Source organism: Gracilinanus agilis, chromosome 2 (genome assembly GCF_016433145.1).
Source record: "Gracilinanus agilis isolate LMUSP501 chromosome 2, AgileGrace, whole genome shotgun sequence".
NCBI lineage: Eukaryota > Metazoa > Chordata > Mammalia > Didelphimorphia > Didelphidae > Gracilinanus > Gracilinanus agilis.
Window position 1 is genome coordinate 574,591,717 of NC_058131.1, and position 17,440 is coordinate 574,609,156.

Below are 17,440 nucleotides of genomic sequence, written 5' to 3' on the forward strand. Positions count from 1 at the left end.
ACAGGACTTTGCCATGATACCATCTTCCAGGCAGTTCTTTGTGTATTAAAGCGTTTTGCCCTGAGGCTATTTTTGCAGACCCTGCTGCCTCTGCTGTGGCCAGCCTTGTTTCTGTCCAATCTCTGCACTCTGCTACCCAGGCTCCGTGCTCTTCAGCCTTGGGTCACAAGTCTCCTTCTAAGGCCTTGCACTGCCCTCAGGGGTAAGTCTGTGGTGCTTTCAGCCAGCCCCCGAGAATTTATAGATTGCCCAGGCCCTCACTTTGACTCTGGCGCGGTAGGTGGTATGGGAGAAGGGTGATCAGCTTTCCCTTTGATAAGTATAGTTTCGTTCCCTTATAGCATGGGAATCACCAAACACTGCCTACCTTTAAGGCTGCGTCCAGTGGGAGAGCTCCTTTACTTATCCAATTTTTATTTCTGTCCTTTTGAGATGCTTTGTAATGACTGGTTGGAAGGAGATTCAGAAGGTTCCTGCAACTAAGCTGCCATCTTACCTCTGCCTCCTTAATTCTACTTTAAAAAATTTTTCTTTTGTCTGTTTTTTCAAATAGGTATTTATTATTTACTGTTTGAATGAATAAAGGAATGAAACATCATTTGTTAATTGCTTACTCTGTGCCCTATGCTTAGTGCTGGAGATTCAAGTCAAAACAGTAAATGTCTCTGCCCTGAAGGTAGCTTATGTTCTTTTAGGTGAAGTTAACCCACATAAGGCACTGATCACCAAGGAGGGATGTTTTGGGCAGGGAAGTTACAAGGATGGTTAGGCCGTTGGTAATTAATTGACATTTTCTTTCCAGCAGAACAGAATAGTGTCTCCAAAACTAAAGGTGGAAACCCAGAAGTGGAGAGCAAGGATAGAATGAGAAGGGGGATGCATGGTAGATGCAAAACATGAAGATTGCTTAAAAGCAGCAGCCTATTGAGTGTGGGTTAGGCTTGATATGGAAAATAATGTTCATAGTAACTTTTGCTCTATAATGATTTCATAGTAATAAAGCAGAAAAAAACTTGAGACAAGAATTCTGACTTAGCTTGGCAAGCCCCTTTCTGAATAAGGATCTGAAAACTACTGGTTCTCTGAAATCATCCTGTATTTGATGGAGCCATCATGAACTTACTGTACGTGACTAAATAAAATAGAACTTCATTTTGTGGGTTTTATGGGGAACATCACATCTAAGACTACTGCTTAAAAAGGGCCAAGTTTAGATGTAAAGCTACAAAAACTATTATGTAATGCAGTTTCCTTTCCATTAATGATAATAAAGATCCATGGCCAGGAAGTCATATTGGAAAAGCTGTGCATTTTTAAAAACAAATACTAAAAGCTTTGAGTACTTGGGGAAATGCCATCTTTTCAGTGATTTTTTTTTTGTCCATTAAACTGTTTGCCTTTCTCACAGTTGCTGATAACAGTATGTTATATTCATGTGAGATTTATTAAAATAGTCAATTTTTAAATAAGGAGGAAATTTACTGCTTCATCTTTATAATTAATTTTTTCCAGAATGAAATTTAGTTATAGTAGACAGTGGCACCAAGTGATTGTCTAATTTTCTATATGGCTCAGGAGGCAGCCTTATTAGTTTTAATGTTATACTTCACCCCTGCAAGACAGGCTTTAAGCCATTAGTTATTCAACAAGCCTTTATTAATACTATGTGCCAAGTACTGTGCTGATACACAAAGGAAGACAAAAATAGTATCTGCCCAGAGGGAGCTCACATCCTAGTGGGAAAGGTAACATACAAACAACTGTGAACATACAAAATACATTTGAAAAATTTAGAGGTATTGCTAGAAAGAAGGCATTAGCATTAATGGAGAAAAGGAGGGGCTTCTTTCAGAAGGTAGTATTTTAGCTGAGACTTCGAAGGTAGAAAGGGAAGCCTGGAAATTGGGGGTCCAGTAAACAGTTGGTCATATTAGGCCAGAAGTATAGAGAAAGATTAGGAGAATCTTCAGTATAGAAATGATCATTGAACTAGTGGGAGCTGATAAGATCACCAAGTAAAATAGTCTAGAAGGAGAAGAGGAAAAGGCCCAGGACTAAGCCCTATGGAACATGGTTAGTGGGTAGGCTTGGATGAAGATTTGACAAAGATACTGAGGAGTGATTAGATAGGTGGGATGAGAACCAGAAAAGAGCAGTGTATGAAAATCTAGAGAAAAGAGAATATCAAGAAGAGATGGATTGATGATAACAGAATTTACAGAAAAGTCAAGGATGAAGATTGAAACAAGACGATTAGATATAGCAACTAAGAGATTATTGGTAACTCTGGAGAGAGCAGTTTCAATTGAACCTTAAGGTTGGTAGCTAGACATCAAATGAAATAGAGAGTAAAAGGAAAGAAAGTAGAGGAACCAGTTGTAGATAATTTTTTAATAAGTTTAGCCACAAAAAGATATGCAGTTCAGGGAAATTATCCACTCAGTTACATATATCTTTGATGTAAGGGTAGTTGTTTTATAAAATGCTGAGATGTAGTCATCTTTTAGGAGATACTTTAATCATTTTGCCTTTTACTCCTTTACTTTTTCTATTTAGTAGGGGCTTGAGAAAGGAATTCCATGGAAAACTTAACTTTTTCACATTAACTGTATCTTCTTTTTTGTCTCTGTTCCAGCCTCTTTAACTAATGTCACCAGTTAACACATTTTGTTACTTAGTCTCCTTACTTCTACCTTCACTTCAAGAAGTTTAGAGAAAGTACATCTCATAGAATATTAGGACAAAATTAATGATGGTTATGAAGGACCAGCCTATTAAGCCACCACCATCTTTGTCACCTTTTTGTTAGTCTGGGTAATCAATCTATATCATCATCACTAACATTTATATAGTGCTTACTATGTACCAAGTATTGTGCTAAATACCTTATAATGCTTATCTAATTTGATCATCACAACACAACCTTGAGAGATAGGTGTTTTTTAAAATCCCATTTTGCAGAGGAGGAAACTGAGCCAGGCAGAGTTTGAGAAACTTGCCTATAGTCACACAGTAACTGTCATTGGTGTCATTTGAACTCAGATCTTCCTAACTCCAAACCTATCACTGTGCACTATGGTATCCCCTAACTCCCTTCATCAGCATTTATTATTCATGTTCTAAGTGGTAGGCACTAGGAAATGTCCTAAGACCAAACTGAAACGGTACCTCCTCAAGCCACTTACATTCTAGTGGATGGGAAAAAAATCAGAGAATTGGACAATTAAGACTTATGCCACTTTTATCCCTCAGCTTTAAGGAGACTTGTCTAAATGTTATGGTAAATTTTTTTGTCTTTTATAACATAACCTATCTTTCCCTCTTGAGCCTCTGGACCTGAGCTTATGCTATTCCCCATCCCTTGGTTTAACTAACCCCATTCTTCAAGGCCCATTTTAATTCCCATTTCTGTAAACCTTTCCTTATCACCCATTCTCCATGTGATCTATCTTTTCCTTCTTTGAAATGATATTCCACTTATTTAGCACTAAGCAGATACTATTTTGTGTTATTATCTTTGTGTAAATTTGCCTTATGTTTCTAGCTAAGCCGTAAGTTCCTTGAGCAAGAGGTATGTCATTTTAAGGGGACTACTTCATCATAGCTCTAAGCAGTGTCACATGTATTATAGATACTAAATAAATATCTGTTTATTTGTGAATAGTTGGGTAGAAGAGAGAAGGAGCTGGACTGTACTTCCTTGGGACTCTGATTGAATGGCAAGGCCATCATTGTTAGGGATTTGTCCAGAATTTGATAGGAAAAATAGGTTTTCTAGTCATTCTTTGGTATCTGAATAAGCCTTTTGAAGTAAAGTAGAAGACTGCTTAAAATTTTAGGCAAATGTTTAGTGAGCATGTTAATAAAATCTAGGAGGCATAGTAAACTTGGAGTCAGGAAGACAATTTTGGTCCTTCCTCAATCACTTAAAGGCAGCTTTTACCCTGGGCAAGTTATGGAGCCGCTCTTAGCCTCCATTCTGTCATGTAAAAAGTCATAGATGGAGAGGAAACTCTCTCTCTCTCTCTCTCAATATACATATATACATACATACATACATACACACATACATGTCAATTTTGTGATAGTAAAGATATGGTTTGCAAATATAACTAGTGCAAATATAACCTGTTCTATTCTTAACACCCTCATCAAGCCATGGATAATTCTCAAAAACTAAAAGAAAAGAAAAAGGCAGGAAAATGAGCAGATAACAACAACAAAAAAGAAAACTCAACATAGAAAGTTATTTTGGTAACAGAGAAGACGAAAATGCAAACTCAGAGGATGACAACCAAGTTAATACTGCTGTGTGCAGAGCCACCAAGAATAATATGAATTGCTCTCAAACCCAAAAAGAATTATTGGAGGAGCTGAAAAAAGCTTTTAAAAATAAAATAAGAGAGGTAGAAGGAAAATTGAGAAAAGAAATGAGTGCGCTACAGGAAAATCATAAAAAAGAATTAATAGCTAGGTAAAGGAGACAAAAAATACTGAAGAAATTAATATCTTTAAAAAAAAAAAGGAATAGACCAATTGATAAAAGAGGCACAAAAAACCAAATGAAGATAAGAACTTCCTAAAAAGCAGAAATGGCCAAATGGAAATAGATTTTTTAAAATGCACTGAAAAGAAAAACTTCTTGAAAGGCAGAATTGGTCCTTTGGAAAAAGAGGTACAAAAATTCACTCAAGAAAAGACCTTTTTACAAAGTAGAATTGGCCAAATGAAAAGGAAGTACAAAAGCTCACCAAAGAAAAATCATACCCTAAAAATTAGAAATGGGTAAGTGGAAGCTAATGACTCTATGAGACATCAATAAGCAATCAAACAATGTTAAAAGAATGAAAAAGTGGAAGAAAACATGAAACATTTGGGAAAAACAACTGACCTGGAAAATAAATCTAGATGAGATAATTTAAGAATTATTGGGCTACCTGAAAGTCATGATTTAAAAAAAAAAAGAGCTTAGACATCATCTTTCAAGAAATTATCAAGGAAAATTACCCTAAATTCTGGAACAGAGGACAAAATAGAAATTGAAAGAATCCACCAGTCATTTCCTGAATTGTATTCCAAAAGAATAACTCCCAATAGTATTATAGTCAAATTCTAAAACTCCCAAGACTAGGAGAAAATATTACAGGCAGCCAAAAAGAAACAATTAATATATCATGGAGCCACAGTCAGGACAACATGAGACTTAGCAGCTTCTACATTAAAGGGTCAGAGGGCCTAGAATATGATATTTCAGAGGGCAAAAAACCTAGGACTTCAACCAAGAATCACTTCCTCATCAAAACTGAGCATGGGACCAGCTGGGTGGTTCAGTGGATTGAGAACCATTCAAATCTGGCCTCAGATACTTCCTAGCTGTGTGACCCTGGGCAAGTCACTTAACCCCCATTGCCTAGCCCTTACCGCACTTCTGCCTTGGAACCAATATACAGTATTGATTCTAAGAGAGAAGGTAAGGGTTTAAGGAAGAAAAAAAACTGAGCATAATCCTTAAAGGGAAAAAAATGAGTACTTAATAAAATAAAGGACTTCCAAACATTCCTATTCAAAAGACTAGAGCTGAATGGAAAATTTGACTCAAATACAAGACTCAAGAGAATCATAAAAGGCAAACAGGAAAGAGAGTCAGAAGACATTTAATAAGGTTAAATTGTGTACATCCCTCTATGGGGAGATGATTCTTGTAATGCCAAAAAACTTTTTCATTATTAGGGTAATCAGAAGGAGTATACATAGACAGAGGGTTAGGGTGTGAGTTGAATATGATGGGATGATTTTTAAGACTTTATATTAAGAAGGGCATCTGGGTAGCTCAGTGGATTGAGAGTCAGGCCTAGAGATGGGAGGTCCTGGGTTCAAAGCCAGCCTCAGACACTTCCCAGCTGTGTGACCCTGGGCAAGTCACTTGACCCCCATTGTCCACCCTTACTATTCTTCCACCTATGAGCCAATACATATAAGTTAAGGGTTTAAAGAAATTAAAGAAAAAAGAATTTAAATTAAGGCATGAGAAAGAAGAATATATTGGGAGGAGGGGGAAATGGAAAAATAGAAGGGATTAAATTATCATATGTAAAAGAGGCATGAAAGAGCATTCACAAAGGAGGAGAACATGGAGAGACAGGGGGAATGTGAATTATACTGTCATTAGAGTTGGCTCAATAAGGGAAGCCACATACACATCAATTGAAAGCTGTCTTAACCTACAGAAAAATAGGAGGGGAAGAGGATAAGAAAGGGGAGAGTAGGGCTGATAAAAAAAAAGAGGGCAAATTGATGAAGATAGAAGTCAGGAACCAAACAGGAATAAATGGGATATAAAGTAATACACTGTAATCATAATATTGGTGAAAAAAAAATTTTTAAGTCTCTCATAAAGGCCCCATTTCTCTACTACAGAGATTTTACAAGCATACAAGTCATATTGTTAAGTGATCAAAGAATATGAACAGTCAGTTCTCAAAGTAATTAAAACTCTAGTCATGCAAAAAATGCTATAATTCATTATTAATTAGAAAAATGCAAATTAAAACAATTTTGAGGTACTACCCCACACTTAATCATATTGGCTGAAAAGGAAAATGACAAAACTTGGAGGAGATGTGGGAAAACTGGAATATGAATGCATTTTGGGGAGAGTTGTGAACTGATTCAGTCATTCAGGAGAGCAATTTGGTCCTGTGACCAGATGGCTATAAGACATTACATACCCTTCAAACTAGCAACACTATTAACTAGCTTTCTATCCCAAAGAGATAAAGAAAAAGGGGGAAGGATTTAGATGTACAAAATTATTTAAAACAGCTCATTTTGGGGGACATAGATTTGCAAAGTGAGGTGATACCCATTAATTGAGAAATAAAATGAGGAATGAATTGAGGAAAAAGCTTTTCCAAAAAATACTAGCATAAAGCAAAGATGCTCACTATATGTTTTATTATTTGATACAGTTGTGGAAATGCTAGCTATAGCAGTGAGATGAGAAAAAAATTAAAGGTATAAAAAGAGGAGATGAAACTATATTTTCTGATGACATGATGATTTACTTTAAAATTCCTAGGCAGTAAACAGATAATAATTGAGATATTAATAGCTTTAGCAGAGTAGCAGGTTATAAAACAAACTTTCAAAAATCAACAGTATTTCTATATAATAGTAAAATTTCAGAGGCAATAATAAAAAAGGAAATCTTGTTACAGATAACTAAAAATGCATAGAATACTTGAGGATCAATCTAGAAGAGCACACAAAATACTTGTAGAGATTCAGCCATACAGACAAAAAAAATACAAATTTAATAGATGGAGGAATATTAAATATACTCCTCTCTGGGCCATTCTAATATAACAAAAATACAACAAATTGTTAATAGACACTTTCAAAATGCCATAGTAATGATATTATCAAAGGGATATTTTAAAGGTCTCAATAAAATAATGACTAAATTTACTTGAAAAAGAAATAAGAGAAATAATGAAAAGCAGCATAGTGATAAAGGGGAATAGCACTTCAAGACCTCAAACTTTATTATAAAGAAGCAGGCATCAGTCCTTTTGGTATATTTAAAATATAGAGATATAGATCATTGGAAAGGACTAGGCAAAGATAAATTAGAAACAGTGGGACTTAATATATGTTAAATAAACTAGAAAAAAATAAAAGTATTTGGGAAAGTACTTCCTATTTGATAAAACTGCTGTTTTTATTTTTAAATCTTATTTTTTTTTACAAATTATAGAATTATTGAATTAATTTTTGTTGGAAAACTTGGCACCATTAGTATCCTTTTTTATTTTGAAGGTTGGAAGGTGCCAAAGGTTATACTTTTTAATAAATGACATTACTAACTTGTATAAGAAAAGGGCACCATTAATTAGCCTTTTTTTAAAAAAAAAAATATGCCTCTTACATTGATTGAACTTTTAAAATCTACTCTAAAGTTGTTTTCTGTACTGAGGCACTATTTTTGCTAGCCCAGTTAAAGCTAAAATTCATTTACATTGATGTCCATAAATAGGTTTTATTTTTAAGCTATTAGATTTCTGTCACATTAGTGTAGGAGCATCATCTAAGTTTTATATTGTAAAAAATGATCATTCTAACTCTAATTTTAGGGTTTGAAGAATACTTTTATGTAGTATTAGGCCTTTTAAAAAAATAATAGTAATTCTATTTACTGTGTGCCTCTTCATGCAAAGCCATAGTCTGAATGTCATACAGATCAGTATAAAACATGTTCTCCACCTTCAAGGAATTTGTCTTCTGGGTAGGGAGATGACATACACATGAAATAATAGAAGACATCGTGTGGTACTACATAATTGCTAAATTGTTTCTTTAGATTTAAGTCAAAGAGAATAAGCCAGATAAGAGAAACTAAGATAGTTGGAAGTAACTTGAAAAGACTTCATTAGACCTTGAAATATGGTTAAAAATGTGATAAGCAAAAAGAAAGGACCAGGTTATTATGAGGAGAAAGAAGAATAAAATAGTTGAGTCTGAAGCATGGTCTAACTAAAGAAAATGGTTTGTGTGGGGAAATAAATTTAAATAGTAGAATGAACTAGGTTGTTATATATTGCCTTGAAACTAGAGCAGAAAAGTTTACACCTGAGTAGCCAAAAGGAAGTCATGTTAAAGTTTTTTTTTTTAAATGAAAGAATGAAAACACTGATCAAGTAATATTAATCTGGAAATAGTCCATAGAATGGATTGAAAGGGAAGATGGCCACAATCAAGGTTATGGGTCTTGTAGTAATCCAGATAAAATGATATGGTGTATAATGGTAATTGAAGAAAAAACGAACAATGCCTTTCAATCTAAATCCAGTCCCCAGTATCTCCAGACCTTTCTCTGCTTTTCTATGCTGACCTAGGTTGTCAAAATGATTTATTGTGATTTTTTTCCCCTCAGATTTCTCCTTTAGGATTCAGTCTAGTGCTTTTTCTCAGTCTTTATGTAATAGTTGTGGATGTTTTGGCAGGTCTTCCCTATGTCTTGTGTCTTATAGGTGGCTTTAAGTTTACTTTTTTTGTTCACTTAGGAAATTATTAATACTCAGGACAGAGAGGGAGCAGGTAGATAAAAGAGCCGGTTTGGATGGGAAAATGTTAAAGATTAACTCACCTTGACATCTACCTGGAAATAATCTTATTAAGGGTTGGAGGGTCTCATATTCAGCATTAGAAATCATTTAATAAATGTAATCCTTGAAGTTAAAAGAATCGTGAGATCTCCAAGGAAAAGTAAATCTGTTGATTAAATAAATGAATTTTATTGTACCCTCTTTTTGTCTTTGTTTTAAAGGGAAGATAGTTTGACTAAATTGACTGCCAGCAAAAGCTTGTTCATTTACGGTTTGGCTTAAGTGTGATCCCTGAAATTGTTTCAGTCTCCAAAATGCTGTGATTCTGTTATTTAAAACTTGTGAATATTTGAAATTTATATATTTTGTTCTACTGATTATTCACCTTTTCTCCCCCTACTCCTCATAGTCCTTGTTTCTATAATTTTATTTGATATTTAGGAAGACAATCACAGAACCATTGGTTATTTGGAAATTAGATAAAATGCAAGTTTAATTTAAAATTCTCTAGGTATTTCTGTTGTAACATTGCTAGATCTATTTCACTTCCAATTTATCAATTATTCTTCATATATGTGAAGGACATCAGGAATATAGCCTTTCTTATGTACTTATAAAGTTTTGATTTGTTTCTCATAACCAATATCACTAAAATATATTCTCTGCTTTTTTCATAGGTAAAAATCTCTACACCAATGAATATGTAGCAATCAAACTGGTAAGTAAAATCTATATGATATTTGTTCTAGTTTTGTTTTGATTTTACTCTTTATACTTACAGCTGAATGAAGTCAAATATAAAATGACTAATGAAGCTTTTTCCTCCTTAAGAAAATGGAAAAGAAAAAAAACCCAGCAAAACTTACCAGTATATCAAAAATTCTAAAAATATATGTAACGTTCCACTCTTGTTCATCTCTCACTTATACAAATAAGTAGCAAGTGGTGTCTTCCCATATCTTTTCTTTTGGGCCCTATTTCTTCTTTGTATTCTTGCAGCATTCACTCTGAAGCTGTTTTGTTTATATTGATTTAGTTATTGTTTACATATTGTTCTTTTGGCTCTGCTTATTTACTGGGTGTCAGTCACTTCATGTAAGTTTTCCCATGCATTTCTACATTCATCATATTTGTTGTTTCTTTTAGTTCAGTAACCTGTTCCATTTATAGATCACAATTTTTCTGGTAACTCCCCAGTCAATGGATCAGTTGTCATTTTATTTCAAAATGTTAGAAGGACTCATAAACACATTGTTATAGTATCTAGTTTACAAACTTTGACCAAAATCAGTCAGCTCCTTTGTAAGTTATAAAACAGACACACAAATGTGAAATAACATAAGGGAAATCTTATTTCCTTAGGTCAACTTAAAACCTGAGAAGACTTTATACTTTGATAAAATCTCCGTGGGATTCTTAGAAGTAGTATTGTCTAACTGCCTGATTGATACATGAATACTTTCATGACAAATGTTCATTCAGTCTCTTCTTAAACACTTTTATTGACAAAAGAATTCACTGCTTAACAAGGTAAAGCTTCTACCCTCAGTCTTAAGAAGTTCTTCTTTAAATGGGTAAGGGGAATTTGCCTTCCCATCAATTCTGATTCACCCTTTTGTCAGATGCAATTAAACATGAAATTCTCACTTTCTGCTAGTCTATCCTAAAATTTAAGCACACCTATCTAACCCACATCTGACCAGTCTTAGAAAGAGACTTAATCCTCTCTCTTCTTTATTTGGTTTATAAAACAGTTGAAGTACTTTTACCTATTGTTTTCAAACAATAAGGTGTCCCTTTTTTTCATTGCCTAGGAAAACTTGAAGGTACAATTAAGTCCAATTACATAGGGGTGGTAACCGTTTAAATAGTTGACATTTTTATAGGCTATTTTGGCTTACAAGGTATCTTATACCTTTTATTTCCTCTTTCCAGCAACCCTTCAGAGTAATATCCCTATTTTAAGGTGAAGGAGCCAGAGAGATTGTCAGTTACCAAATTTCACAAAAGTAGTAAGTGGTACAGCCAGATATCAATGTAAATCATCTAACTACACTACTATATCGAAGCTACCATTTTAGAGATTGTTTGCTTAATTTTTAAGGTTGATCAGTGGGAAACTGGATTAAGTAATCTCTAGCTTTTAGCTTTGTGAAACTGTGCCCTATATATAGTCTGACAAATTTCCCTGGGATTTCAGGGAGCTTTAAGCTTTATTAGAAAAAGGAAGGAATTGATGGCAGAAAGTGAGTGGGACCAGAACAGGATTCCTGAGATATTTGAATTCTGCTTTTTCCTAATGATTTGTCCCCACTGAATTATGCTTTGCTTTGCTTAGTTGCTTTCTGATATGTGGCCAGAAGAGTGGGAGGTAGAGAGGGCAGGAGAGGCATGGAAATTACTGACAATTTTCAGAGATGCTTTCCATAATATACTGTGTGGTGTTTAGGGAACAAACTGTTTTCTTTTTTATTATTATTATGATCTGGTGAGGAAAAGGGTACAAAAAAGAAAATAATGTATATTCAGGCCAAATTCCAATACAACATACTGTAAAACACCAAAATAATTTTTTTTGTTTACAGGAATTTGGTTATGACATAAATGTGTTTTATAGTGAGTCAAACTATTTAATGAACTCCTGATTAAGCTCTCTTCTTCCAGTCTCTTTCCTTTTCAGTTCATCTTCTATGCAGTTGTAAAAATCATCTCCACTTTATGTCAGAATATTAGAATTAGAATGGAAACTTGAGACCACATAATCCAAACTATAGCTGTACAAGAATCCCCCTAAAACATACTGCAAAGTGGCTGTCTAGCTTTTACATGAAATGTAAAATAAGGGGAAACTCACTACTATTTTTTGAAGGTATTTGTAGGTTTTCTCCCCTCACCTGTGGTAATATTTTATCTTTTTCCTAGTTACATGTAAAAAAAATTTGGGGCATTTGTTTTCAAACATTTTGAATTACACATTCTCTTTCTTTCTCCCTCTCTCCCTCCATGAGACAGTAAACATTTTGCTATTGGTATACATTTACTATCATAAAAAAACAACAGTGTATTTCCATATTCGTCATATTGTGGAAAAAGACAAACACACAAACCATGAAGAAAATAAAATGTAGGGTGGTCTGCTTCAATCTGCTTTCATATCCATCAGTTCTCTCTGGAAGTAGGTTGCATTTTTCATCATAAGCTCTTTGGGATTATCTTAGATCATTGTATTGCTTGAGACTAGCTAAGCCATTCATAGTTGATCATCATACAGTATTGCCTTTGCTGTGTATAATGTTCTCCTGATTCTATTCATTTCACTCTGCATCAGTTCATGTAGGTCTTTCCAAGTTTTTCTGAAATTCTCCTGCTTGTCATTTCTTATAGCACAGTAGTATTCCATTTCAGTAATGTAACACAGCTTGTTCAGGCATTCTCCGATTGATGAGCATTCAGAAACTCACTACTTCTTGGGGCATTCAGTTGTATCTTGGGATAGCTCTAGTTGTCAGGAATGTTTCTCTTAAATCAAGCTAAATGTTATAGGGAAATTCTTGCTTAGGTATAGTTTGGACTATATTAGATCCATTCTAAATCTGAGATGCCATTCAATTCTAGTAACCAAATTATGAACATTTCCTATGTATGAGGCACTGTCTAGGTTCTGAGGAAATAGACAAAAAAACTATGTTCCTATTCTTAAGAAGCTTTCCTCTTACTAATGGCTAAAAAAAAGCACCTACTGTGTGCCAGACACTATGCTAAGTCTTAGTATACAATGAAAGTCATAAAATAATCTCTTCTTTCATTGAGTCTAATAGTCTAATAGGGGAGACAACATGCAAATAACTATGTACCGTCAAACTGTGTACAGGATAAATTGGAGATAGCCAACAGAGGGAAAGCATTAGCAGTAAGCGGAATCTAAGAAGGCTTCCTGTCAAAGGTGAGATTTTAACTGAGACACAAAGGAAATTGGGGAAGCCAGAAGGTAGAGATGAAGAGGGAGAAAATTCTAGGTATAGAAGACAGCCAGAGAAAATACTTGGAGTTGGAAGAAGGAGTATGGATGGGCCATATTGCAACTGGCAATTTTGTCATTTACTGTCCAATTTCAGGTCACTGATCCAGGGTGTATTGAGAAGGAAACCCTGTTTACAAGGATGGTGTTCCTGGTAGGAAGGTCTTGGACAGTGTCCCAAGGAAGGAGAAAGTACAAAAGCCAGTAACAGCAGTTTGGCTCAGACCCCAGACTCACAGTGGAGTCTCACTTCCAACATCAAGTCCAGGCTACCCAGGAATAACTAGGGCAGGAATCCCAGATCAAAGGGAAATTTATAATTCCCCAGCCTTTTCTCTGAGATCCTGGAATGACACAGCACTCATTAATAAGCCAAGAATGCAGCAACAAGACTGCCCAGATCTTTCCTCCAGAAGTGAAGCAGAACTTAGCCCTAAGATCAAATTCAAAGTTAGGATATTAGCTGGAAGAGTTAGTTTAAAGGAAAAAATAAGAACCATATCATATTGAGCTATGAAATGCTCAAGACCCAAACACTAAAGAATAACTTCAAAACTTTCACAGGTATTGATTCAGAGAGAAAAACAGCTTAAGTATAAACTTAACTAGGATTCCTGGAAGAGATAAACAAGAGTTTAAAGTTTTTATAAATGAAATTAGCATGTTAGAACAGACAATTGGAAAGGAAATAAAGCTATAGAAGAAAGAATTGGAAAGGGAATTAATAATTTGACATACAAGGTACAAAACTTTTATAAAAGCAACAAATTCCCTAAAAATTAAAATTAACAAAACAGAAGCAAATGACTTCATGAGACAATAAAAAATATAAAAACGAAGCCAGAAGACTAAAAATGGAGAAGAAAATATGTTATCTCATAGCAAGGACAATTGCTTCCCAAAAATTAAGAATCATGGACCTTATGAACAATATAACCAAAATAAGTCTAGGCATCCTATTTCAAATAATCTTAAAAGAAAGCACTTTGCCTAGATATTTTAGAACAAGAGAGAAAAGTGGAAATAAAATCACCTCCGTGGGAGGGGGGAACTCTATAATCAAAACTCCCAGGAGTGTCATAGCCAAAATCTAGAGTTTCTCCCCATAACAGAAAAAATTCTGCAAGTAGTAAGAATTCAAATACTAAAGAACCTTATCATAGTAAGGATTAAACAAGCTTTAGCAATCACCTCTTTGAAGGAATAAAGAACTTAGAATATAATATTCCTGAAGTCAAAAGATAAGAGCTTACAGCCAAGAATAACTTACTCACTGACTGTATTCCTATAGGGAAAAGAATGGATCTCTAATGAAAATGGAGAACTTGACAAGCATTCTCAATAAAAAGGCTGACACTTGAAACTTCAAAGTTCAAACAAGAAATTCAATATAAAAATCAAACATGAATGAACAATGAACTAAACAAGAATAAAGTTCTTATGTTCTAAAATGGGGAGATGATATCTGTGTCCCCTCTGAAGCCTATAATCATTTGAGGTTATAGAGGAAGTGGAATGATATGAGGCATATGAATGGTTATGTTATGTCTTGATGATCTGGAAAGAAAAATAGAAAGAAGGGCAACTAGGAAGAGTGCTTGGAGTTGGGAGTACCTGGGTTCAAATCTGGCCTTAGACACTTCCTAACTTGTGACCCTGGGCAAGTCACTTAATCTCCATTGCCTAGCCCTTACAGCTCTCTTTTGCCTAAGAATTGATACTAAGACAGAATGTAAGGGTTTTTATCTACACACACACACACACACACACACACACACACACACACACACACACACACACACAAAATAATAGAAAAGGAGGAGAAGAGGATATACTATGGGGGGATGAGGGAAGGTTAAAGAAGTGGAGGAAGGGAAAGGAAGGTTGGGGAGAAATTATCTCATAATCAGGGTGTGCAAGTAGATGAACTTCACTTTCATCTGAGCTGATCAAGAGAAGGAAGAATACACACAGAGTTGGATACAGAAATACATTTCAGTAGGGAAGAAAGTGAAGGAGAGGATGGGATTCTAATCAAAACCAACTAAGGATTATGAAAATATTTGTAGATCTTTTTGAGGTGACAGAAAATGAGAATCTGAAAGGGTGCACATCAATTGGGGAATGGCTGAATAAGTTGTGATATATAAATGTGGTAGAATACTACTGTGCTGTAAGAAATGATAGGAGAGTTTCAGAAAAATCTGGAGTGATTTGCTTTTACAGCAAACAGTTTCAACAATGACAATGATATATTAAAGGCAAACAACTTCGAAATAATAAGGAACACTATTAATGTAATGCCCAGCCTCAATTCCAAATGACTAATATGCTAGGTGAAGGACTAAAAATTCAGAATAAGACATATGTTGGGGAGGAAGGATGATAATATGGATATTTGTGTTAAGCAACAATGAAGAACCATGAAAGGAGAATGGAAGGAATGTACATATGTAAGAAGAGAACAAAGTGAAAGTAGAATCTTGAAAACCTAAAGAAAGGAAATTATCAAGGTGAAAATGGATAATTGACAGTATCAGAGACTGCAGAAGCAGTGAAAGATGATGATTGAGAAAACAATGTCAGGTGTAGCAGTTAAGAAATCATTAGTAGGGGGCAGCTGGGTAGCTCAGTGGAGTGAGAGTCAGGCCTAGAGACAGGAGGTCCTAGGTTCAAACCGGGCCTCAGCCACTTCCCAGCTGTGTGACCCTGGGCAAGTCACTTGACCCCCATTGCCCACCCTTACCAATCTTCCACCTATGAGACAATACACCGAAATAGTACAAGGGTTAAAAAAAAAAAAAAGAAAAGAAATCATTAGTAACTTTGGAAGTTGAATGAGTTCAGAAATCACATTGTAAGGAGTTAAGACAATGAGAAGAAAAGTAGATATGGGGAACTTGATAAAGTTTACCTGTCAGACTTATGGATAGGGAAGAATTGATGACCAAAAAAAGACATAGAAAAACATAATGAAAAATGAAATGGATAATTTTGATTACATTAAATTAAAAAGGTTTTGTGCAAACAAAACCAATACAACCAAACTTAGAAGGGAAACAATAAATTGGGGAAAAAATTTCATGGCAAGTGTTTCTGACAAAGGCCTTAATTTCTCAAGTATATAGAGAATTGAGTCAGATTTATGAGACTATAACGCATTCCCTGATTGATAAATGGTCAAAGGATATGAATGGACAGTTCTCAGATGAAGAAATTAAAATTCTAGTCACATGAAAAAATTCTCTAAATCAATATTGATTAGAGAAATACAAATTAATACAACTCTTGAGTTACTGCCTTAGATCTGTCAGACTGGCTAATATGACCAAAAAGGAAAATGATAAATGTTGGAGGGGATGTGGGAAAATTGAGACGCGCTGGAATTGTGGATGGATCCAACCATTCTAAAGAACACTGGAACCATACTCAGAAAGCACCATAAAACTATGCTGCACACCCTTTGACCTAGCAATATTACTCCTGGGTCAGTATCCTAAAGATATCAGAGATAGGGGAAAAGGAGCTACTTGCACAAAAATAGTTTTAGCAGCTCACTTTGTAATTGCAAAGAATTGGAAACCGAGGGGATGTGGTTCACCAAAGATTCAAGATGGAGAAAGGAGAGAATACCTAGTGTGGGAGAGATGATTGGGAAAAGATCTAAGGGGTCAGGATGTCGGTGATCCCTGAGAAAAGGCATTTGTATTTATCAATTGGGAGATTATCAGTTTCCTTGTGGAGAGTAGCTTCATTTGAGGATTGGGATAGAAATCCAAATTACAAGGGTTGATGAGTAGGGAGAAAGGAAGGGGAGACGACTTATTCTAAATAGTTATTCCATGAAAGGGTCAAGTAAAAGATAAAGCTTAAGAGCAGATGGCAAAACCAAGATGGAAAGGATGGCAAGATGTGGCATGTTTGTAGGGAATAGGAAGAAGTGAGAAGATAGAGAAATTAAAGCTAGAGAGGGATAATCAAAGGGACAAATTCCTGGAAGAAATTGGAGGAGAAGGGATCAAGAGGTATAATTTCTTCATCAGAAATTAACAATGAAAGACAATATTAAATTAAGATTTTGAAGTATAGAATTGAGGAAAGGAGGGGCTTTATAAAGGATAGACTCTATTTTTTTCAAACATTTATTAATATTCATTTTTAACATGGTTACATGATTCATGCTCCTCCTTTCCCCTTCGCCCCCCCGCACTCCCCCCACCCATGGCCGATGCACATTTCCACTAGTTTTGTCATGTGTCCTTGATCAAGACCAATTTCCAAATTGTTGGTAGTTGCATTGGTGTGGTAGTTTCGAGTC

General features: G+C 35.0%; 1 protein-coding gene across 1 annotated transcript in view; it reads left to right on the forward strand.

The window, feature by feature from the left end:
- Positions 1–17,440, forward strand: part of CSNK1G1 (casein kinase 1 gamma 1) — a 111,828-nt gene that overhangs the window by 13,722 nt on the left and 80,666 nt on the right. The window contains 1 exon segment of the mRNA XM_044665353.1: positions 9,782–9,822. Within this exon segment, the coding sequence (XP_044521288.1) occupies positions 9,782–9,822 (41 nt within the window).